This window comes from Cupressus sempervirens, chromosome 3, assembly GCF_028749045.1.
Source record: "Cupressus sempervirens isolate cs-2001-9-10 chromosome 3, ASM2874904v1, whole genome shotgun sequence".
In the NCBI taxonomy this organism is placed as follows: Eukaryota; Viridiplantae; Streptophyta; class Pinopsida; order Cupressales; family Cupressaceae; genus Cupressus; species Cupressus sempervirens.
Genome location: NC_143120.1, coordinates 1,059,234,630 through 1,059,261,609, shown reverse-complemented (window position 1 = coordinate 1,059,261,609; position 26,980 = coordinate 1,059,234,630). Strand labels below are relative to the sequence as shown.

At 34.0% G+C, this 26,980-nt stretch overlaps 1 protein-coding gene across 2 annotated transcripts in view; it reads left to right on the top strand.

Annotated features, from left to right (window-relative positions):
- LOC149570386 (putative chloride channel-like protein CLC-g) overlaps positions 1-24,272 on the top strand; it is a 32,926-nt gene extending 8,654 nt beyond the window's left edge. The window contains exon 8 of one of the 2 annotated variants that reach the window (XM_089823032.1): positions 24,148-24,272. In XM_089823032.1, coding sequence (XP_089679158.1) covers positions 24,148-24,257 — 110 coding nt within the window. In that variant the 3' untranslated portion in view covers positions 24,258-24,272. Of the gene's footprint in view, positions 1-402; positions 767-24,147 lie in introns of those variants that run through there. The other variant, XM_089823033.1, reaches the window with a different exon arrangement.
- The last annotated feature ends 2,708 nt before the right edge of the window (positions 24,273-26,980 follow it).

Here is a 26,980-nt window from a genome sequence, read left to right as displayed (position 1 = left end):
AATGTCAGCTTCTAGCTTCCAATCATCCAAGCCATTTTTGAGGCATCAGTGGTTTTTTCGTTTTCTGATGATTATCTTTCTGAAAGTACCTTGGATTGAACTACAAACATGGAATTGCAGAAAAATATCCATGTAGTTAAGATAGAAGAGGAAATAAGTAGATTGTGAAGTCAATAAACGGAACTAAATTCATGACTAACTGAAGGTTTTACTTGTTGAAAATCAACTGCAAGGCATAAAAACTAACGTTCAAAAGAAGAACATAAAATTCTGTTTTGGCATTTGCCTAAATTTTATGGGATTCATTATTGCCGAAGCAATCTTGTTTCCTAGAAAACTTGACAATAAATTATGCGATCTCTCCAATTTACAAGAATTATAGTCATTATTTTCTTGATGCAGCCCAAGCCTTGAACTTGTAAAATATTGCACGGCAACTTCACCCTGGTTAAACACAGACATGAAAAGCACTGTAGAACCAACAATGAACTACTTGTGGAGTGGAATCCTTTGCTAAAAATCCAAACTGGTGGGCTTGGTGAGGTATGCTACTTTTTAAAGTCTTGGAGACTATTGAAGGAGAAAAAAGGTGGACAAAGCTTTATTGATCCCAGGAATTCCAGCATTAGAAATTTTGATCTGGCAAATAAATGTGCAGTTACCAACATTAATTCCAACGGTGTGGTAATAAACTTTAATCCATGTCTAATGGATACAAATCACATCATAAATTTTTTAGAGTAAATTGAAATGTTCTTAGCAAAAAGCATTGTTTTTGGGCTTAAAAAATAGTGTCAGAATGCATGGTAAAACAATTTGTCTTCCTTGTCCATGGCTTGCTGAATTTCAAATAACTTTCTGCATCGTTTGTTTTGTGAGGTCTGTGATAAAGAAGTTTTTCTAGTGTCTGGGCTATAATGAATGAAGGAACAAGACCAACAGTATAAGGGAACCAACATCAAAATCTACACCATTTTCATGTTCTTTTCAATGTCTGCCTTCCTGTTATAAATCTATATCAGAAAACTAGTGATTTTGTGCAGCCTTGCTTCATCAAAAAATTGGTTTAGGCAGCTCTCCTAAAGTTGTCTTCATACAACCATGGATATCCTAGTGTTGAACAATAGATAGGCCTTTCTATAATATTGACTCAAACCCTTACTAAAGCTTTCTCTATCAACAACACTTGAACAAATTGCAAATAGTTAGTTCTCTGAATTTTACAGGTACAGCTCCCTGTGGTAGTTATTCAATGAATTTGTTTTTGGTATTTTGCATATAAAAGTGGCTATACTCTTAGCCAGAGAGCAGAGGAGGCTCCTAATGGATATACATCACCATGAAATATCTGTGAATAGACACGAGATCATAAACTAAAACAGATATAAACATGACATTCACTCTCACAACCATGAAAATGAAACATAGTTATATGTTACCAAGATTCTTGTACGTATACTCTCACAACCATGAAAATCATGTATACAGTAAAGCATACAAAGAAATGGTCTTTTTCTAAATGATGCAGATATGACAAAATGACAAAGGAAAACAAATAATGACACTCAGATCACTGAATTCAAAACACAATTCTTGAAATAGTAACAAAGATAAAAGTTTGAGAACAAATGTCACAAAATAAAAACTAAAACTGAAGAGGAATCCGGTAGGTGTCATGTGGTCCTTTCATCTCCTTGTTCTTCATAATTGCATCTTGATTGGACTTGCATTTTTGGAGTGCTGCAATAACATGTGCAATATCCCTGTCATCCAGTATGATGACATTATCATTCCTTGTTATCCGATATAGATGATTATCTTTCATCTCTTCAGCTTCCTCGTTGAAAGTTTGAAGTTCCTGCCTGCATAATGACAAGGTAGCCTTAACACTGGCAAGCTTAGGAAGTTCTTTTCTGTAGTACACTGAAGGACTTACAATTTTATCAATGTTTTGTTGATAAACATCTTTCATCTTCCCCATGTCAGTGACATCTTTACCATCACCCTGATATAATGCTCAACCCAGATCAGTATAATACTTCTTAATCCTTCTAATGTCACCCCTTAGATCATTTATCAACTGCTTTAGGTTCTTTAGAGTTTTAGCGACACTTTCGCATTTGAAAATTAAAGATAACATCCACTTTTGCAATTTTTCATCTAGTGATTTTAGCAGGCCTGCCTTCATTGCATTTTTCACTTTCATGTCCCCAACTACCTTTAAGGTCATTACTAATTGTTTATAGGATTTATCTTCTTCCTTTGCTAGCTCAATATCTGTTTGGATATTATCCATTCTTTGTGTTAATGCCTTATAAGATGCACCTATATAATCAATGCATGGCAATCATTTCATTTTGATATCCTCCACCCTGTTATGACCTACTCTTCTCATGTGCCTATCTTTCTTTAGCTGTGCACTTAATGCTTGATTTTCATCTAAGGTGGGGTAAAAGGGAGCTAGAGGAACCTCTAACATGGAGGAGAGGGGTAGGATGATATTTCTAAGGCTATCAGAAAGTTGAGTAAAATCTTCAGGGTTATGTAGTGAGATTTGGAAAGCTTTGGAATCTACCTTTGAAGGTGATAAACATGCTAAGAGGGTTAGACTACAAAATTGGATATGTCTATTTGAAAAGGCTAAAATGATGGAAGATGAATTTGTAAGAAGTTATATTGGCAAAATATCAAATTTTTTTGACAGAATCAAGGCTTGTGAAGGAACTAAAGAAGAAGATGACATCGTATGGAAAATCTTGAAAATTTTAACACCACCATTCAAAAAGACAGCGCAGAGGATTGAGCGAGTGATACCTTACACTAAAAAAATCTATAGAGAGACTCATCTTGGAAGATTGGAAGCAACAATAATAAGTATGATTGCAAATTTTCCTAGAGTTGAAATAGCCTTTAGTGCACTATGTTTGTCCTACTCTATCAAGGAGTGCAAGCACCAGTGGAAATTATGCTAGTAGCAGTAGATCAAGATTTGAGGAGGACAAAAAAGATTGAAGAAGGAATTGCTTGCTTGTGAGAAGAGAACCAAATGGTAAGAAAATCTTTAAATGTTGGACTTGTGATGAATTTGGTCATTATGCCTCTAAATGTCCTAAAAGAGTTAAGAAGTACAAAAATAATTTCAAGTCTAGAAAGCCTAGAGAATGTTTGTATGCAAATGATGATGATGAATTAGATGAAAGAGTATTGAGTGAAAGTGATGATGAGTTAGGATTTGTTGTTATAAAAGAAGAAAGTCTTGAAAAAGAAGTTAGAGAAGAAAGAACTAGAGTGTCACAGGATGATTGGATCATAGACAATGTTTTTTCACATCATATGACTGGTGATATGAATAAATTTGTTGAGTTTAATAGTTATGATGGATAAATTGTCAAGTTAGAAATAATGTAGCTTGTCACATAAAGGAATAGGAACAATTACTCTTGATGCTAACACTTACATAGATGATGTTTATTTTGTTGATGGATTGAAACACAATCTTTTGAGTGTTGGACAACTAGTTGACACGGGATATCAGCTGTAGTTCATAGAGAAGACATGCACTATCAAGGATAAGAACGGTAAGATGATTGTCACTGGCACAAGATCCATAGGTAATGTTTTTCAATTGAATCCTATTGAGATGACATGTTTGGTTGCTAAAGTTGACAAGAGTTGGTTATGACATAAAAAGTTGTCACATAAAATGTGATAATATTGTTAAAGCAAGTAGTACATTTGCAATGAGAGGTTTGCCCAAAATTGTGAAGCCTACTAACGTTATATGCAAAGAATATGTCATGGCTAAATAGAAGAAAAGTTATTTTCCTAGCTAGAAGTTTACTACAACAACAAAGGTGGAGATTGTTCACATAAATCTGAGTGGTCCTACGAAGGCAAGAGGATTCTATGGAGAAAAATATTTCATGATTCTTGTTGATGATTTTACTAGGATGATGTGGGTAGCATTTCTTAGAGAAAAGTCTAAAGCATTTGTAAGTTAATCAAGAATAGAGTTGAAAATGAATCTATATTGAAGATTAAATGTCTAAGATCTGATAGAGGTGAAATATTTACTTCAAATGAATTTAGCACGTTTTGTGAAGTACATGGTATTAAGAGACAACTTTTAGCCCTTAAAACACCTTAGCAAAATGATATAGCTAAGAGAAGAAATAGGTTTGTAATAGAAGCAATAAGAGCTATGATGTTTGAAAATGATGCATCAAAGACATTTTGGAGAGAAGCAACAAATACAATAGTGTCTACAATGAACAAAGTGCAAATAAGAGAAGGTACAAACAAGACTCCTTATGAATTATGGTTTGTACATGCACCATTAGTAAAGTATTTTAGAAGCAAGTGTTACATTAAGAGAGATGATGACATTGGTAAGTTTGATTCAAGAAGTATGCAAGTATGTTCCTTGGTTATGCATTGAAAAGAAAACCTTATAGATGTTTTAATCAAAGGGCTTAGACTATTATGATCAAAGGGCTAAGACTATTAATGAGAGCACAAATGTTAAAGTGGACGAGAAGTTTGGAGTTCAAGAAAGAATACTTGATTATAATTTTGATGAAGTTAATCCTAAGACTAATCAAGAAAGTGTTGAGTTGTTTTATGAAAATAACAATGATTTGCAAAATGAGATCCAAGTTATGGAATCGAGAGAAGAACCAAGATCTGAACCTAGAGCAGAAGTAAGAGTTGAGATAGTGACACCAAACAAGAATTTGATAAAGAATCACCCTGCTGATAAGATTATTAGAAGCAAACACAGAGGAGTGATGACAAGAAACAAATTACATGAAGAGTTGTGTTTGATTTCTCAAGTTGAACCAAAAAGTGCGGACAAAGCTTGGAAGGACGATCATTAGATTGAAGCAATGAAGGAAGAACTAGATCAGATTGTGAAGAATGAGACATGAGAATTGGTTCCTAGTCCTAATGTAAAAAATATTGTAGGAACTAAGTGGGTTTTCATAAATAGGATGAATGAACAAGGAAAAGTTGTGAGAAACAAAACAAGATTGGTATGAAAAGGATATTCATAGCAAGAAGACATAGATTATGAGGAGAAATTCACACTTGTTGCTAGAATTGAAGCAATAAGAATGTTTTTGGCTTATGCAGCTAATAAGAAATTCAAAGTATACCAGATGGATGTGAAGTCGACATTTATGAATGTTGAACTTGAAGTTTACATTGAGCAGCTTGGATGATTTCCTTTGACAAGAGAAGGAGATATGGTATGCAAGTTGAAGAAAGCATTGTACAGACTGAAGCAAGAGCCTAAAACTTGGTATGCAAGGGTGGACAAGTATTTGACAAAATTGGGATTTGCTAAAGGTACTACAAATAATAACCTGCATCTAAAAGAAATTGAGAATGGTCTATTGATTATTGTGATATTTGTGGATGATATAATCTTTGGAGGTGATGATGAGGCGAGTGACAAATTTACTAATAAAATAAGGAATTTGAGATGAGCATGGTTGGTGAAATGAAAATTTTCTTGGGTTTATAGATTGTGCAAAACAATGATGATATTTTCCTATCACAAACTAAGTATTTGAAAGACTTATTGAAAAGATTTGGTTTGGAAAGTTGTAAGCCTATTGATACACCTATGGTAATTGGTCACAAGTTATCTAGCAAGGATGAGACATCTATTGTTGAGTAGAAAAAATATAGATGTATGATTGGAGGATTGCAATATTTGACTCACACAAGATCAGATATAGCCAATGCAATTGGTATAGTAGCAAGATTTCAAGCTAATCCTAAGGAATCACATTATGCCACAGTAAAAAGAATATTCATGTATTTGAAGGGTATAATTGATTTTGGGTTGTGGTATGAAAAATCAAATGACTTTATTTTATGTGCTAATACTGATGCTAACTGGGTAGATAGTATGGATGAAAGAAAGAGTACAAGTGGTGGAGCATTTTTCCTTTGAGGAAGATTGGTTTCTTGGGTAAGGAAGAAACAAGATTATATCTCACAAAGTACAATAAAAACAGAGTATGTAGCAGCAATAAACAATTACAATCAAATCATTTGGATGAAACAGATGCTGAAGGATACTTGGATAGAGTTTTCAGAACTTGTTATCATACATTGTGATAACATAAGTACAATACGTATGTCTAAGAATCATGTGTTACGTTCTAAGAAAAAACACATATTTATTAAGTATGATGTTTTGAGAGAGAAAGATATCATACTAGAATATGTTAGTACAAAGGAGCAGATTACATATATATTTCCAAAGCCTTTGCCTAAACACACATTTGAATATTTGTGTGGTATGCTTGGGGTTATGCCCCTGTCCACTTCAAAGTAGATGATGTAGATATTACATCAATGCAATGGTACATAGCACTATTGTTGATCTGGACTTGATGTTGATGCTTCCTCTATGGGGAGTACCTATGTTTGAGTAGAGTCATAAATGACTCTTGTAACTGGTATTGGATAGTGTCTTTGGATACTTCAGTTGATTGAAGAATTTTGAGTAGAAGATTAACATAATGATACCTTTATCATTGATGTCAATTGGGGAGAGAACGCATGAAAAACATCTCATGTGAATGGGGAAGAGAATGAACTCCTTAGTATGGAGGAGATGATGGATACATATTTGATAAGGGAAGTATGTCAATGGGGGAGCAACAACAATGGTGAAGAGTTGTTCCTAAGAGATTCATATTTGATTAATGAAGAGGATTTGAAAAGATGAGAGGAACAACAACAATAGAGCCGTATGTTTGGTATTCTTGGAACTTAGATATTTTTCATCTATTTTGCCATCAATGCCAAATAGGGAGATTGTTAGCATGAATGCTAATGATATTCCTATGGGGGAGTATCCTAGCATTGTTGGAGCATTGGAGAGATTGTTAGCATGATTGTGTGTTGCATTCATGGCCATGTTTGTCATTGATGTCAACATACTGAGAAGATTGTAGAGTAACCGATAGTTTTTGAGAGCTTATGGTTTGAGGATTGAAGATGAGGTCAAGTGTAGTAGGGGATATGTTTTGTAGAGTGTCTTGATTCGGTAGTTAAGTGTGCATGCAGAAAGATGAAGACTAGTGATAGTTATTCAAGATTTATAGAAGACAATTTGTAGACAAAGTTTTTAAGAAGTGGTTTTTGGTAATTGGATTATATTTTCTAATAGGTATAGAATTTGGATGAGAAAAGTTAGACATAGGTAGAAGAGATCATGATGATGATGTCAGCGAGTGTGCAAAGTTCGAGGTCACATGTGCAGAAGATTTGGGAAGACTAAACCGACAATATTATGTAATTATGAAAAGATGTAATGAAGCATGCACTTTTTTTTATCTTAATGAAGTTCTATTGTAATTGTAATTGTAATTGGGAAAGCCTCAAGGCCGACTCAATAAATTGTTTTGAGGACTTGGTATAAATGAAGGATTATTTCCTTGGTTGTAGAATAAGTAGATCAAGTGTATGTGAAGAAAATTAGTACATGCGAGTAAGCGATCTAAGGGATTATTGTGATGCAAGTTTGCAGATCTGGTATTGAGATCTGAGAAGTGTTTGGTGTGGAAGAGGCACAACAAGAGGATAGTGAAAGAATTTGAATTGCTGAGATCAGTTGTAATTGGTATTATTCTATAAGGGATAATACAAGGCCAATTGGATAGTGAGTTTAGAGGTCTTCCCTTGAAGCTATTTGGACAGTGGGTCCTTCTACCTTCTACAACTCCTATCAGGGTTGGAATCTTCTCACAGGGATTCAAAGTCCCCTAACATGGAATGATATATATTGAATGTATTTCATTGGCTCCTAATAGAGTCCATCCTCTTACAAAGAACTTATATATAAGTAAATCATCTTGTGGGTACCATCCCCATCAGGGTTTTTCCTTTGATCAAGGGTTTCCCTAGTGAACATATCTAGTGTTATTGTGTGATTATCTTCTTATGGTTTATGTTGATCACATGTTTGAGAATTAATAAGGTTACTAAAAGTTATTTTGATAAGATAATTGATTCAACCCCCAAACCCCCTCTTAGTTATCTTGGCAGACTTTACTTTCTAACAATTTTCTGACATCATCTTGCACAAGCCTCCTCCTATGAACCTAGTGAACTTAATTTCAATATCGTACTTTTGAATCTCCTTACTATCCAAAAATTTACTTTGTCCATCATGAACCTCCCAAAACGTATATTTGGTAATAATATCACAAGATGCCATCATAAAATTCCAAGCTATTGATCCAATTGGGTGGTTAGCTATTGTATGAGATGAATTTAGATACTTTTGTTGCATAATTGGACTTCATTTTCTGTGGTTTAGAGTACACATTCCAGACTATTTTACCACCAAAGGCTTTATTATGATCTATTGTATTGTGAAAACCTACTCATCCCTCATCTTTTGATAAAGCAACCTCTTTTAATGATATTAAGGGGATCTTCTTTTCATTTTACATATTGTCTTGCCAAAGGAAATGTCTGATCAATTTCTCCAATTTTTGAATTATACCCCTAGGTGCTTTTAAAATTGACATGTAATAATTTGGAATTGTTGTAAGGACCAATTTTATGAGAAATATGCGTCTTAATTGTGATAACCACCTTACTTTCCATGTTGCAACTCAAGCTTTTAGTTTGTCAAGAATTGTTTTCCAGTAAATAGTTTTATTACTTCCCAAGAAAAGGGAAACTCCTAAATACATAATAGGAAGTTCATTATGGACAAAGCCCAATATGTTTACAATACTATCAATAGAATATTTTTCTATATTTAGTAAATAAATCATAGATTTTGAAGAATTTAGTTTTTTCCCCAAAACCATCGTATACATATCCAACACTTTTTTAATCTCTATTGCTTCTAATATCATAGAATTGCCAAATAAAAGAGTATCATCTGCAAAAAGGAATGCATTATTGTGATGGTTGTGCCTTGGATTGATACTCCCTTCCAATAACCATGTAAATCTGGTGGAGAAAAAACCTACTAAAAGTCTTAGCAATTATAATAAAAAGCCTTGGAGACAATAGATCACCCTATCTAATTCCTTAAGCTGTAACAAAAAATTGTACTGGAGATCCATTAATAATTACTAAAAATTGAGCACCCTTTAAACATGCTAAAATCTACTTGTGCCATTTATGAGTGAAACCAAATTTTAGGAGAACTTTAATCAAGAATGGAAAACTCATCCTATCATAGGCTTTCATCATACCAAGTTTTACCATAAATGTGGGAGTACTGTAAGAGGTTATAGGATATAACACTTCATGTGCAACCAAAATGCCCTCAATAGTTTGTTTCCCAGGTACAAATCCTTGCTCAAGCGAGATTATTTTCTTTATGGTGGGTTGTAATCTTCAATATATTGCTTTTGTAACTATTTTGTACACTTTATTACAGAAAGAGATTGACCTTAAAATTACAAAGGTCTCCAGATTTACTATTTTTGGAATCGAGGCAATGTTTGTAACAATAAAATTGTTTAACATTGAAGTGCTTCCTTTAGATTCTTTAATGACTTTAAGTAAATCCCAACCCACAACATGCCAACATTTTTGATAAAATAATGTTGTAAATCCATCCAAACCTAGAGCCTTATCTGGATGCATTGAGAACACAACTTTTTGAATATCCTCCAATGTGAATGGGGCAAGCAACATTCTATTATCTTGTTGGGTTATTAGTTGAGGGATAGCATCAAGGAGTTATTGCTCAAAGTCGTGTTTGTGAGATGCTGAAGAAGTTGGCGCCAATAAACTTTTAAAAAATTTAACCCCCTCTAATTGAAAGCCTTGAGCATCAATTATTAAATTACCTATTAGCTCAAAGTCATGTTTGTGAGATGATGAAGTTGTAGCCAACAAACTTTTAAAAAATTCAACCCCCTCTAACTGAAACCCTTGAACATCAATTATTAAATTACCTATTACATAATCTTTAATTTTGAGTATAGGTTTTTTCTACCCTTTTTTCTTTAGCTAATGTATGCATTTTCTGTGTGTTTTTATCCCCTTGCTATAACCACATCTCTTTGGATCTTTGTCTCCAATACTCCTCTTGAGCACATAATTCTTCCCATTCAGCTTGTATGTCTCTTTGTTTGATAAATGTATCGCCATCTAAGCTAGAGAAAAAATGTGTTCATTTATCTTTTCCAACTCTTTTGACCCTTGTCTTTTCAGTGGAAACATTCCCAAACACTTGTTTATTCCATCTTTTAATTTTTGCCTCAACATATGTATGATAAAATCTAAACATCATTCTCCCATTAACTTTTGGTGCACTAATCCACCCCTATCGAAGAAGAACATGAAAATGAGGATAACAAAACCATATATTTTTTAATTTATAAGATGATTTGTGAGAATGAAGATTCTCTAACATTGAGGCTTTAACAATCAACATAATAGGAAAATGATCAGAATCTAAAAAGTTAGGGATCTCTGATTCAAAGTCAAAATAAAGTAATTTCTAACGTCTACCCTTTCCACAATTTGAAGAAAACCCATACGTCTATTAGTCCATGTAAAGTTTCACTTCATGGGAATTATATCCACCAAGGTATTTGATCTAATAAATTCTACAAAGTCTTCCATAGTTTTCATAGGTGGAAAAATGCCTCCTTGTTTTTCACTTAAAGATCACATTAAAGTCGCCTCCGAAACTGAAATTATAATATGCATATTGCTGTAAAATGACATAGAGTCTCATCCATGTGGATAATTTGTCGTGTATTGAAGATGGGCCATATACATTAATCACAAAGAATGCTATTTGAAAAATGTTGAACTTTAACAAGTTGCCAAAATATATCTTGTTAAACCAGTTGAACATTTGTTGATTTTGGATTCCATAATACTATTAAACCTTTTGAAGCCCTTAAGCTTGGAGAATGGATTGCCTCTATTTAGACCTATAGTGAATATACTTACTAAAAGCCTCCTGTGATAGCTTAGTCTCCTAAAGCAATATTAAATCTACAAATAGAGAATTAATAACTTTTTTGATTCTCTATCTTTTGTCAAAATAATTAATGCATCTAACATTCCATGTGGAAATATTCATTGTGGATGAGGAGAACATGTTGTCCTCCTCATTAGATGTTTGGGTGCAATCAGTCTATCTTTAACGATAAACTATAATCTTGCTTCAATCTCTGCCTATTCTTTAGCATATTTGGATTTTCTACACCTTTTTAGGGGGGTTTCTTATCCACCTTATCTAAAGCATCCAATTGCAATGCTAATAAAATTTGTGAATAGTTATATTCCCCTTGAGATAGCCTACTATTATTTGCTATTTAGTGTAGCAAATCCTCCTCATGGGATGCTAGATTCTCATCCTAGTCTAATTTGTATTGCATAAATTGTTAGCCATTTTTGTTCCCCCCCTTTTGTTCCAATGTTTCCAATCTCACGAAGTACCAAGGGTGATGGTCATGACCATGTTCTTTGGATTATTCATAATTACCATGCAAGCATGTTCATGATATGTAAAAACCTTATTCCTTTCTTTTATATCCCTAAGTCTTAATCATTCTTCATACTACATGTTATGTTATTATGAATATTTCAAGTTGCAATCATGCGACTACCTTTTGTCACCTTGTCGCTCCAATTTAATAGTTAACCGTCAAATGGGCTATGAGAGCACGACGCAGTCTAGTTCACTGTCAGCGTGGCTTTGTAGTGGTTAGTCCTAGCATCCAATTTTAGGTTGTTAGGTTGTGAAGGTTAGCAACATCTACAGTTATTTTTTCCTAGCCATCAGATTTCAGCAAATCAATGCTTGGCATTTCCCCACTTTTCAGAGATGCTTGAAGTTCAACTAAAGCGAGAATATAATGAGCATTGGATGCGTGTCATGGTGGGTTGTAAGGAAACTTGCAACAAAAAATATAACCATTTCCACATAACCCATAATAGATTTGAAATAAATATGCAATTAAAATTCACATGCAAGAAAATAGACATACCCACAAAAATTGTGACACAAGGTATACCCTCATTGAGGGAAAAACTTAGCCTCCAAAAGCATCCATCACCATGTATCATTTAGAAAAAATACCATTGCAATACAACCATGGAAGCTTTCAAAGCCATAGCCACAACCAAGCAATCCATGTGAACAAACATGAAAGTACACATCCCATGGCATGCTTCCAACCTTCACAAATGCTCCCCTGGCTAACCTGTCAAGCTTTGTCCCGCTTGACTCTTTTCTTTTTTTTGTTTTATATCTTACTACAACAACTACCCTTGTGGTTGCTTATATAGTAGCAAGTCCCACAAAACCACCATGTAGTATTACATAAACCACGTGCTACCTAACCCATTGACCCCACATTTAATATTATACTTTAAATTATTTTTCCCAATATTAAATAATTATATGAAATATTATCACAATGTTACAATACAACTCGTCAAGTATATCCCATATGAATCTTTACATGCTATACGTCTATTTAGGTGTAACATTACATAATAAATTAAAATAATACAATATAACAATATTATGCAATGTGTGCAACACTCATTATCTCAACAATCTCCCACTTGTATACATTGTATAGGGTCAATCTATAGCCACATAAATGAACAATGGAATAATCCCTCCCAGCATATCCACCATCATAGATCAAAGTACACCATGTGCTCTATCTTGGTACCCACAACAAAATCAAAGTATCCAACATCTCAAACATGAATAATCTCACCTCATATTATGCCACTACCACCAAACATACATAAAAGTCATCCAAAGAGAAAACCACCCAACCTGTCACATTAGAAGATCATAAAATCCTGTACTAACTAAAATGCTAAGCACAAAAATATGATTTAAAGGTAATCACATGTATCCGTAGTTGTCAAAATATCCATAGCTGAAATAGCACCCACAACAAGTGCCAAACCCATCCAACTATCCATACCTCTAAAGGTATACCAAGTGAATCTCACATCATCAACATATCCAATTTGTAACCTACAATCACAAGGTTCAAGAGAAATACCTGCCACATATATACTAAAAAGCTCCCACTGTAAAAGATAATATCAAATTTGTAACCAATCCACTCACAACATCTCAAAGAAGTGAATCCATGTAGTCTCAAGGACATCCACAATACATAAACTAATAACTTGCAAGAACAACTCTCATCAAAATCTTCAATAGTCTCCCAAGCTCTCCATAACCAACAGAGGAAATAGATAAAGGAATAACCATGTCATCTTTCACATGACATACATGAGCACAAACCAGTGATCACAATCTCTAACCAATCTCAAATCAATGTAAGCAAAAATCGAACATCCAAGAAGATAACCAAGACCAAAGAGAAACTATGCAAATCATAACATGTATCATGTCCTACACACACCTCTAGATGTAAACTATGCAAGTATGATCTCCTCCATAAAACCCCAATCAAGAAGCCTCAACAACACCCAAACTATACCATATAACTAATCATGGATGTAAGCCTTTCACAAGAAGATTAAATTCATTAATTATACCTAATCCAAGGAATATGCCCAATATAAAACCATCTCCCAAACTCAACCAACATAACAACATATGCAAATGGAGACAACCAATGCTAAACCATTTTTCAAATGAACCCTCTAGAACTAACTCATGTACCATAGCTCAAGATTCATATCCATGAAAGACAAGCATAAATATAATGCACTTAAGAGAAACAATGGGCTATACCTCTCAAGTAGAAAAAAAGTCGAGTAGACCAAGAGTGGAGAATGGGAATGCTCATCAAGATAATATCCAAGTCTTCAACCAAGACTCAACTAAGAACAATCTCCTCTCAAGTCCATATCAGATGAATGCCCCTTAGACTCTCTTGTTGAGATCATCAACCATCCCAACAAATACTTCTCTAATCCAAGAGAAATCAACATCACCACTATCTCTAAGTATCCATGAGCACTTGTAAACAATCAATCCATGTCAACTCCAAATGCAACATATCAATATCATGAAGTATTCAACTTATGATCAATGTACTCAATACCAAGAAACTAAACCAAGACCATTGTCAAAGTTCCAATCATAGCCTCAAGAACATAAATATGACAACATGATCTAACCATCTCAACCAAAGAGATAACATGTTCCATATGAACATACTATAACATGTCAAAACTCTAAATGCATATCAAGAGTATAACATGATGTAAAAAATGAAACCATCCTAACACCAAGGATAACATGTCAAATAAAAGCATAAACCACACCTTTACCAAGAACCTCATTAGTCCTCAAGATGCAACCAAATCCATACACCATGAAGAAAACCATCTCCACATACCATGAAGAACCATCTCCACACAACATGAAGATAACCAAGAACCCCATGAGTCCTCAAGATCTAACCATATTTACACACCATAAAGATAACCAAGTGCACCATGCAAATGTTAAAGATGTTTTTGTAGCAACAGGGTCTAAGACAAACCTCCAACATTTGCAACCACTCAATAAATATATGAATGCCAAAAATTCTCACTCAACCATGGTACCAAGGCATCATAAAACCCATCTCCTACATGAAGATCCTCCAGGTCTACACACAACCAAAGTATCAATACCAAGTGAAACCAAAATCTCCAAACTCAAGAAGATACAAACCAAACCAGGAACTAATCATGCACTGTCACCTTATCATTGTCACAAGCTCCCACTAAACTATGTATCCAAGCTATCCATGACATCATGATAAAAATACCATCCTCTAACCATGAGAATCAACTAAAGCATCAAACCATCAAAGAACCCAAAGTGTACATCATGAGCTATTCAAAAGAAACTAAATAACTATGATCATCAATCAAGAAGATATACCACCATAACCAAATTAGGAATCCAAAAAAATGAACATCAAAGATTTACCTCTATATCCAATCATGTCATGCCAATATTCATGGTACCATGATCACATCCATGAACCGAGCAATTAACTCTCAATATGTCCAACTTATCAACGTAAAATAGTCAACCACAATCCTCTGCCATGATTGTACTTGGTAACAACATTTCATCCCTTCTACATGAAGAAAAATTAACAAATCATATAACCTAGGGCATAAACAACCCAAAAACCAAGCCACCAATCTGAATATGCATCAACAATGAAAGATCAATGGGAAAAGACAACCCATATCCAAACCATAAATGCAACTTATAAGTATAGACTGCTTACATCACTACTCAACTTGTAGACCCAGTAAGTCATCATACATATCCAAACCAAACATTGATAACCATATCATCATGAGACCAATTTGAAATATGAATTGAGTATACAATGACATCAAATCTTAAATCTTAAAAAAATATACAATGTCATAAACTACCATAGTCAATATATACCATAAAATTTTTAAATCAATATATCACTAAATAAATTATGTCAAACTTGAATCAAATCTAAACCAATGTGTAGAGCTCTCTAAGAGCTTTTCGTTGACTACTTGAAGTCCAAAATCTGACTTTGTATACCCAAGTTATGCCCTAATATGTGCTCAAAATAAACAACATCTTTTAGGCTCTTAAAACTTGATAAAATGTCAAAATCACAAAACCAAACCTACACCAAGTTGTAGTGCTCTAGATTAGCTTTCAATGCTTGTAAGAAGTCTGAAATTCGATATCTTGAAAGAAAGTTATGACTATTTTACTAAGACAGTCTTTTTACCATTTCCACTATGAACTTTTTTTTTTTTTTTTTTTTGTGATGAAAATTTTGAGGAGATTAAATTTAACAACCATCACGGGCTAAAACTAAATAAAACTTTCATTTCCTCTAAACATGGTTGAACTAGGGCATAATATATATTAAAATTTATGGAAACATCTATCCGGATCCAATGGTGAGGTTTATTTTTACCAGGAGATCATTTGTGCAAGCTCCCCCTAAAATCCATTTGACCAACAATTTTACATGCCCAAGATATTTCAACATTCCATCATAATAGCAAATCCAAAACCCGTAGATATGCAATTAACAACTCATATATCTTTCCCTTTCTTTTATCTTCTCATGCATTCCCATGGATTTAATCTAGGGTTAGAATTATAAAACCATAGCTCTAATACCACTTGTAAGGAAACTTGCAACAAAGGATATAATCGTTTTCGCATAACCCATAATAGATCTGAAATAAATATGCAATTAAAATCCACATGCAAGATAATAGACAACATATCCACAAAAATTGTAACACAAGATATACCCTAAGAAACCCTAATTGAGGGAAAAACCTAGCTTCCAAAAGTATCCAACACTATGTATTATTCAACAAAAAATACCAATGTAATATAACCATGGAAGCCTTCAAAGCTGTAGCCACAAACAAGCAATCCATGTGAACAAACATGAATCCACACATCCCATGTCATGCTTCCAACCTTCACAAATGCTCCCTTGGCTAATATGTTAAGCCTTGTCCCACTCGACTCTTTCCCTTTTTCTTCCTTCTGGCTTACTACAACAACTACCTTTTTGGTTGCTTATATAGTAATAAGTCCCACAAAACCACCAAGTGGTATTACATAAACCATGTGCTAAAACTATGTCCTACCTAACCCATTGACCCCACATTTAATATTAGAATTTTAATTATTTTCTCCAATATTAAATAATTACATGAAATATTATCACAATGTTACAATACAAGTCATCAAGTATATCCCAAGGGAATCTTTACATGTTGCATGTCCATCTAGATGCAACATTACATAATAAAATAAAATAATACAATATGACAATATTATGCAATGTGTGCAACACCCATTATCTCAACATGGGCCAAACACACGTGAGTCTCTTCATTGCATTGTCGCAAGGGTCAAGAGACAATTAATATGATCAGTTTCAAAGGAATTGTTTGTCGAATAAAGAAGATAGATTGAATCTATACCACTCTATCAAAAGCTTCAGTGTTCCAAGTTGTAATGATGCGATAGTCAATAGCCTCAGTCAAATTTTTTTGCTATCGCTCCATTGCACATGGTCAAAGGTTGCCTAGAGTTAAGGTGGCAAAGTGGCGAAAGTCTATTGTCACAACTTCATAGGGTTAAAATATGGGTTAATAGTTAAGGTTGTGATGGAGTGACCAGTAGTTAAAGACATCTTTGCGGGTCAACATGGTTAATGAAGAGATGCAATTGCGAGGTTACGATGGCATGAAACTGTCAGGTTAACGATCATCATAGCTTTGCACGGTTAAGCCATGAACTGAGTTTTTGAGTTGCGAAGTTGTGATGAAGAATCATGGCAATTAAGAAACGAAGGGGCTATTGGACCCATTTACTGTTGCACCAAAAGCCATGACTGTTAGTGAACATGGAACACCACATAATTAACCACCTGCGGGCAGGGGAGCGCGTCGCATCACCCAACAATCTCCCCCTCGACGCGCATACCAGGTGCTTACGCGGGTCGGGATGGCACCAGGGAGATTTGAACCCATGACCAGGCCAAAACCAGGCTCTGATACCAATTGTAGGGCCCATTTACCGTTGCACCAAAAGCCATGACTGTTAGTGAACATGGAACACCACATAATCAACAACCTGTGGGCAGGGGAGCGCGTTGCATCACCCAACAGGGGCATCACAATATTAGATGAAGTTAAAGATAACCAGGAGTTAGGGCTGCAAATATGCGAAATGCTTTGTCCACATCTTCACAGGGTTAATGTTGTAGTTAAATTTCTGGTTGTGAAGTTGCGAAGAGAGGTAGTAGTCATCCAAGGTAGTGTTCACGAGGTTGCACGGTGAAGAAAGATGTCTATTTGGTGGTTCCAATGGAGTGACAAATGCAAAAATGGATGGCTTTGCATCATTGCATGATTAAAGGGTTTTTAAGTCCAAATTGCGATGAGGATGTGAGAAGTCCAATTTTATGATGATTGCAGGGTCACAATGGCTAGAGGGCTAAAGTGATAAAGAGTTGCAAAGTAGTGATAATGCATGAAATATAGATATCATAGTTTCGAAGGGCCAAACAGTTAATGAAGAAAATGAGCTATGAAGCAACGAATGAGCGAAATGCTTAAAAGATATAGGACCACATGGAAAAGTTTGGCTATTGAGTTCTGTTGATGACATGGCTAACCTAGCATAGTCACGAACACAAAATCAAGCAGCTCCTTTAATAGCGAATAAGTCCTTGATCGTTTGCAACCACTCTTTGGTGTTCCCCATGCCTGGTAAATGCAAATTTTATCCTTTTGCCACTTTGTTTATCCATCTACCCATTCAGAGTAGTTATGACCACCGTTTTTGTCTCTTTAGGGCTCAATTTTCACACAAAGATCATAATTTCCAATGTTGGAATGTACATATGATCGAAATTCCCTTCTGATTCTCAATTATTGCTCTCCTCTATAATCTCAACTTCACCCAGTTGGGGTTTGAACTCAATGTAGTATCAGAGTTATGCTTGAACTCTATAAAAGGAAATTGCAAATATGTTTTAGGGGTTCCTCTATATTCTGCTATGTCTACTTGCAGTAGCCTTGTGCTCTACAATTTTATTCCTTTCCTTCCATTAATGAAATAGCTCTCTTCTGTACCTCTTCTTGCCATTCATTATTTGTGCATATATCTTGCCTTGTTTTGAATGTTTCTTTCCTAGTTTCTAAAGGTTGTATGTTGTGTTCAAACTGTTGATGATTTTTGTATTGTGAAGAAGTCTTTCCTTCCAGCATTTGATCAGTTCTAAACCTGCATGTGATTATTTGGGAGTAGAATAGAGTTAGGATTTGTGTATTTGGGCTTTTCACTGACATGTTGTGCATCCCTGAGTAGAGTTGTAACTATTTCAATTAGGTGCATCACCCCCTCTAGTTTAGATTAGGTAGTTTGATTTCATGCATCTCCTTCTCCCTTTTGCTCTCAAATCGTAGTTAGGTGCATCCTGATTGTAAGGAAGCTGACCTTCTCTAGAGACTCAATCTCATAGTTCAAGTCCTGCAAATTGGAGATTTTTTTCATGTTACACAAGGTCACTTGAGTGTCATACCTCAAGCAAGGGTGTAGAATTTTGTGTCAATAGAAATCTCTACTTAGACTCAGTTGGGAAGTACATATCTATAGATGATAAAGTGTTTAATGGATTAGGATGGAATACCAAATTTTCATCTTGGTGTAACTCCTATTGCATAAACCTCTGCTCAGATTTAGTTGGGAAGTACATATCTCCATATGTTGAACTATTTAATGGATTATGATCCACTACTTCTTGCATATTAAATAGACATCCTTGAATAATCCACTTCTTTATTATGTTGCAAGTCTAACAAGCCATCTGTTCTAGTATCCTGCTGAGAAAAATCCATTTCCTCTACCATTATCTCATCAATTATGGTCTCAAAATATTCTACTACCAACTTGTTTGCGAAAACTTTAAGGTCTTCTTCTGAAATATTTTCCTTAAAAGTTTTTGATAAAGAGTGTAAAGAGGGATAATCAATTAACTTGAAAGGCTTATCTCTATACATCAAGGCATGTACTAGTTTATTTAAACTGGTTTAGATGATGTATTGATCACATTGCAAGGCTATTGTACAAAATTGATTAAGTAATAATTCTTTTTTCTCACATTTGTTAACTAGAAAATCTAGAAATCTGGGAGGAACAACCATCAAATTGATCCATGAAAAAGATAATAGAGTAAACCATAAATAGATATAAAAGTATTGATCTCCAGAGCTTGACATATTCACATCATTCAGTTAAAGAAAAAATGTCAAAAATAAATGCACAATCCATTATGTGTTGAAAGATGCTATTAACAAATATTAAATGCATATAACTAATTTGAAAGGAGAATGCCATAAATTTAGCAATATATTTCCAATGCTTCCCAAATGGAAATCCACAAAACAAACTCAAGAAACCAAAATTGCAATCCTTAAAATGAAAAATGAAAAGTCCATAAAATCCTAAAAAGAAAGCTCTACATTTATACGAAGAAAATCAATGAAAAGTAATTCATGGGAAACCAATAAGAAAATGTATAGATTAATTACATTAATAATATTATAAAAAAAATACTTTTATTTTCATAAAATTATTTATTTAACATTATCATTCAACTAGTTATTTCCTATTAAATAGAAAAAGATACATAATCATTATACATCTTAGAATGTATGTGTGTACACATGTGTGTCTACACACACACACACACACACACACACACATATCAGGGATAAATTTAAGAAACCCCCTTAGAAAATTTATAAAATGTTAGTGAATCCATCATTTTTTCAGGAGGGAAAAATTGTTTTTCCTTTGTGATTTTTTTTTTTCAATGTACCAAAAATTTAGTTTTATTGGCTATTTATTTTTCCAACGTGGAAAGTTTTCATAAAATTGAGCAATGAATTCATTGTTTTGGGTGAACTACGTAATTTATGAAGTAATATTTTCCTCTTGAATGGAAAGAATATATAATTTATGAGGCGATGTTTTCCCATTTGATGGAAAAAATACATAATGTACTATTAATGTTTAGTGTTAGAAGAAGAAAAACATGAATTAATTGATATTCTGAAACTATTGTTGATTCCATAATCATATATATATATATATATATATATATATATATATATGCTTACATCCCTATAATAGTTCATGGATTAGCAGTAGTACTGAGATCATGTTATTGATTAATTGACATACTTCATAATGATCGGGCACTTATGTTTATCAAGCCTTGTATCAGGTGTCAATACTTATTGTGCCTTGTTATTGTTATCGAGTGTTAATTCTTATTGTGCCTTGTTATTGTTATCGGGCACTAACTTATGCAAAGGTTGGTTGTTATTTAAACTAACATGCCTCCGAAGAGGCATGTCTCTACATGGCCCTTGGGCCATGTAGAGACATGACTCTTCGGAGTCATGTCTTTCACCCTTATATATATGTGCATAAGCTGCCGCAGGGAAAGCATCAATCACACGACATCCAAGTACCTACAGTAAGCGACAATATTGTATAAGCATCATTTTGTTATCACCATTGTTTCATTTGATATACAACAGTTCATTTTTATAGTTACTGTTGAAGGAGAAGGATAAACATATATATTACTGAGATCGCTACCATAGAAGAGAAAATATATTCTACATTGTTCAAGTAAGATATTCTCTACAAGTATTTATTTGTAATTGTTTTATCTATTAGAGATCCACAATAATTAACATGTACAAGGTTATTTTTCCCCTTACTTGGAAAGGGTATATAATTAATGAGGTGGTTTGGTTTGTTTTAATGCAAAAAAATGTAATGCATTGGCAAATGTTGTACAACTTTTTTCGAAGCATGTTAAACATGACAATTAATTATATATCAACGGTGGAAGTTTTATTTTGGGTTGATCTAATTTTAATTTCTGTAATGGTGACAAGTGTCCATTGTCTTCACTGTCACCTCCACTTGGCACTCTCTATGTAAGTTGACATTAATTAGATGTCCCATCACTATCAATTACAATCCCTCTGCCATTCACTTCACATGCTTCACTTTTGGTTTGGTAGTGAAGTAAAATTATAAACTATAGTCTTACATATGTGGGAAAGATTTCCAAAGATTTTCTACTAATAGAATTTAACTTTAAGGACTAAGGGATATGAAAGGTTAAATGAATGCCATGGTAGCTGACCTTATTAAGTTATTAGTAGGCTCTTTTCTTTTTCATTTATCAATTTATTTTTTGAAGTGACTATGGTAGTATTTAGTGGTGCAAATTACTCAGTTTGGGTAAATTGTTTGTAATGGATACTCCAATAGGATTGAGCTGCAAATGGGAAGAGCCACAAAAGGCATTTCTATGCCCTTTTCTTGATGAAAAATTAAATGAAATTTTCAATGATGTTGAGCCTTTTGTCTTTGAGGTCGTGAAAATGGTATTCAGCTAGGAGTTTCTGGAGAGTGAAAATAGGTATCGTGTCAACACGGACATTGCTTCCTGAATTCTAGCATCTCTCTTTGATCTCAAAGGAGAAAAGGCAGACAAGCTTATGTTGTTGAGGAAAAAATTCAAAGAAGTGTATAGGGGTGTTGACACTGATGTCATTACGCATGCAAAATTAGATGTGGGCATCCCTTGGGTTGGTCGATTGTGCAAGCTTTTACAACCTAACCAAAATGTGGCAATGCAATCTTTTCTGTTGGACCTCAATTTTAGACAATTGAGGTGCCACAGGAAATGGGCACAATGTGGGAGAGACTTTTTAATAAAATGGTTTTATCTAGATGTTGACATTGCAAAGGGCCTTGCATGGAACGTATATCTTGATAAATTTATAGATTTAATACTTACATAACAATTCTACACTGATGATGGGCACCACCACTAGGGTTTCCCAAGTTTGAAGACCCCTAATTGACAAATTACAAGAAAAACATGCATCATTCCTCATGAACATTATAAGTATCATTTCAATATTAATGAAAATATACAACGTCATTTCAAGTTTTGATTAATAAATTATGGACTTGCAGACTCTTTGAAAGATATGGAAATATATTTTTAAAGTTAAATATGATTAAGCTTTAATATTTATAAGTTTTTCATTCATAATGAAGTTAATCCCTTAAAAAAGAATTGTTGTTGTCCTTTGCAAAGAAGACGTGTCCAGTTTACTCAAAAAAAAAATTATATTATTAATAATAATTTTTCAAACATTAATTAATGTTTTTTCTTATGAAGTTTAATGTCATAAACAGTGAACATTCAATGCTATCCATTCAATTTTAAAAAAATCAAAGGCTGAAATCATTTTGGATGAAAGTTCAGAGTGAGGATTAATTTTTTCAGTTGTCCCCCGCAAGGAAGACATGTGTCCACTATCCACACACATGTCCATGTTTTTTCAAGATAGTTTGACATCATGCGTCTCTTCTTAAGGTTTTTTTCCTTTTCGGCAACTTGCATTTACTGTCACATCGTTCTACAACATATGCCTTCTTTATTTCTTTCATGTTAAGGGCAGTTATTTTCAAAAGGTTTTCTTAACAATTAAATTGTATACCTTTATGGCATTTATAGTTATAGGTTGGAAAGAATCCCTTCACCTATCTATCTCAATGGTTGGCTTTCTAGGCTCCACTTTTCTTCAATGGATACTTGGATAAAGCTTTCTTGCCCCTCTCGACTCATGGCCTTTGATAGACCTATCAAAATAGATTGTATGAAAATTCTCAAAGTTAAGAACATGGTCATTTGGTGTGTTGTCCTATGATGCTTAGGGACCTAATTTGTTAACAATCCTAATAGATTATGGTCCAACTCAAATATTGTATACATGTTCATTATGGTTGCTCACTATTTTTATGCGGACCATTATCTCATAGCCACCTAATGTAGGGAATTGTTTGAAGATGTTCTGCTTGGTGTCTTGGATACTATCCTCCAAAATATTAGGGTTGGCCTTACCATCCCATTAGAAGAGAATTATGACATGATTTATGTTCATGGGGAACCCTTTGTCACCTACCCAATCATCTTCATAGAGAACCGGATTGTCTTTTGGGCAAAAAGTGATTCCTACAAGAGGAACCTATGTTTCCTCTTCTATTTATGCTCAATCCTTGAGCCCTTAGAAGAAGATTGGTTGGAGGAGCACTTCATGGAGGAGGATATTTTGCAAGATAGAACCCTGAGGGTTTCTATTAAGGACCTTTGGGAGGCCTTTAGAGTGGACTAGTGACTATCTTGTACTTTTTGTTTTAACTTAATCTATAGAGCTCACTGAAACTCAAGCTTTAAAACTCTTGTTACATTTTCTTTTATTTAACTTTACTCCTACTTCTTTAAATCTTAACATTATTGTTAATCTATTTAGCATAGAAAATTACTATGTTGACTATGGATGCTTTTATTGGAAGTTTTTTTTTGAGTCATTTCAAGTATAATGATGAACAATGCTCTCTTTTATTATTTTCCTAGAACATTTGGTTATTTTAGGGCTTACATATCAGTCAAATTTAGGTGAAATCCTTGAATGGTATTTACTCTTATGAAAATTATAGCTAGTGTTCAGGTTTACTATACTCTAACCCTATTCGATGTTATTTTGGAATGGTAGTTGCTCTTTGCTATGACAGGTGGATTGAAGGCAAACAAAGGGTTACCATCAAGGTGTCACTTCAACATTGCATTGTGTCTCTTTTAAAACTAAATATCATTTGTAAATAACCTTTAACAAACCATTCTCATTCAGATGAAATTCACTGTAATAGGGGGTATGCCCCCTAATATTTCTTGTAAAAGAGGGGATGCCCTCTTCAAGTCTCATTAAAGAAAATGTATGTATACAAGACTGCAAACTTGGGCTATACCATGGGTTTTCTTTACCCCGTTATTTTTTCCTTGGTGCCTACACTTTGAACAGGTTGTATGTAAATATTTTGATATTAATAAAATGGGTATTTGATGCATTCTATGGGATTTTCTTGTAAATATTTTGCCTCTTATGGGAATTTCTTGTAAATATTTTGCCTGTTATGAGCATTCTATGGGCATTGACCATTAGATCACCAATGATCAACAATGTTCGGTGGATTTCAGGCTAAAAGGGTAATAAGTCTCGTCTTTTCCATAAACTACCCCAAAATCTTGATGTGTTAAAATATTAAAAAACATAAAATATAACTTAACTTTCATTGCAACTCAGCTTTCATATCAATTGGTTTTCAAGTAGGAAGGAAAAATGGGGCCAAAACTTTACCAAAGGCTCCTGTAATGATGACATGTGGATTGTTATACATGTCACCACATCAACTAGTTTTCTTAGACTGCAACCTTACATTGACTCTTAGATCACAAATGATCAAGGATGCGAGGTGTATTTCAAACCAAAAGGGAAACAAACATTACCTTTTACAACAACAACCCAATAATAATGACACATGTCCACTCTATCATATCACTACGTGTTGTGTTTTCAATCAACAACTATGAGTATGAGCTTTAGCTCTTAGTTGTAGTATGTAAGATCAAGAATGTACATACTAACTGAAAGAAATGCCCAATATGTGTTATGTACCAAATATTAAATTTTTAAATTTATATCTTTATGTAAAGTTGTGTTGACCAAAAAACACCCTCCCTCCAAAAAAATTAAATTTAAATGCTTAAGTCCACCCAATGGTCATGTCCCACCTTTAATATTAAATAATGCCAAAGGGAATATGAAATAATAAAATAAAACCTTGTTGTATTTCCTTATTTCCTAAAGTTATTTCCCCCACAACTTGCCTCGCTGTTAGATCTTAGGTAATCTACGACTCTCACTTTCCCGCATTTTGAAGATGCAAGTCCTGTATGCAATGCAGGGATACAACAATGTAACACACGTCCAAGGTGGGGCCTTGTTTCTTGTTTGTGGGTCATCCTATTTCTAGCTAAGGTGGACGATGTGTGTTGGCATATAGATGGATTTTTATTGGCCATTGCTTTCCTGCATTCCATTTCTTGTTAGGATATTGTACGATGCAAGAAAGTGACTTTCTAACATGTGGATTTGTGGGCCAGACTTTATTGTGTGGGCCACAACATGACAAGGTGATGAATTAGACTGAGTTGGTGTATGGTGGACATTTCATTGGCCAAGTCTCTGATATGGTTAGTTTAGTAGGCCCTCATTTCTTCAAATTATAAAAGATGAAAGGTTAGGGCTTTGATAATATGACTATGTTCCATGTTACAATCTTAGGATCTAGCATAAGATCGTGAAGTTAATTAATGATGTTATGATATTCAACTATCATAACATCGTAAAAGTGTATGGTCACAGGAGATTGTAAGAAGGGATATGATCTTACAATATGTGGTTTTTGTAAGATTGTAAGTGTAGCTACAAAGGTCTTCCAAAGCCACAAAGATAAAGGAATTATTGTAGCATCGTGACAATCATAAGATCATAAAGAAACTTCAAAGGAGACCCGATGTTATGATAAGCTGACGATCGTAAGATCATAGAGATTATTGAGGGTGCCTCCAACCATAAGATAGGTTAATGATCATATGATCATAGAACCTTGAGTTGACCATGATAAAGGTGTTCTAACTTGTCCAAGCTAGAAAGGAAAAGGGTCTTCAACGAATAAAATTGTAGGAAAGGTACAAGATGAACATTGAATATTATTGACTTGCTAATACGTTTGACTTGGTGTGCTAATAGGAAAAAAGGAAAATGAATCTTTAATGGCATATTGGATTTTTGATCATCTAAAAATTTCTTTCAACATCCCCATGCCTAGTAAATGCAAAAGGAGCATGCACTCATCATCCGATTATCCATCTACTCAACTATGCATTGATTAGTGTCATTTCCATCACTTTAGGGTTTATTCCAGTCAAGGTTTCCATGATTTTCATGCCCCTACAAGTGTACGAAATCAAATCTATTGTTTGATTGTCTTGCTTGTTCTCTGAGAACTTAATGGTAGTGATTGTGGAATAAATTCAATTAGAAATATCTTAGTTATGCTTGAGCTTTAAAGGAAAAATTTTAAAATATTTAAAGGGGTTGATCTTTCTGTTATTCTCTAGTATTGCTTCTATGCATACTACTATAATTTCTCATGCCTCTGAGCCATTGTAATCCTCTGTTAAGTCTCTTTTAACCATTAACACACTGTGTAAGATTTCTTTGCCTCTGGTTAATGTTTTTGTCTATATTCTGCAATTTGCATCATTGTATCTACTTTTGACATTTGAATGATATTAAGTGAAGAATCTTCATATAGCATTCTTTTGTTGTCTAATCTACACATGGCTGTTAAATTAAGCAAGATCTAAATCTGTATTCTTTGAGGTTATAACTAGTTAGCTATGCATTCATGGGAAAAGATAAGGTTAAACACTCTATTTTGGTGCATCACTCCCTTAGATTAGATTAGGTAATTTTATTTTAT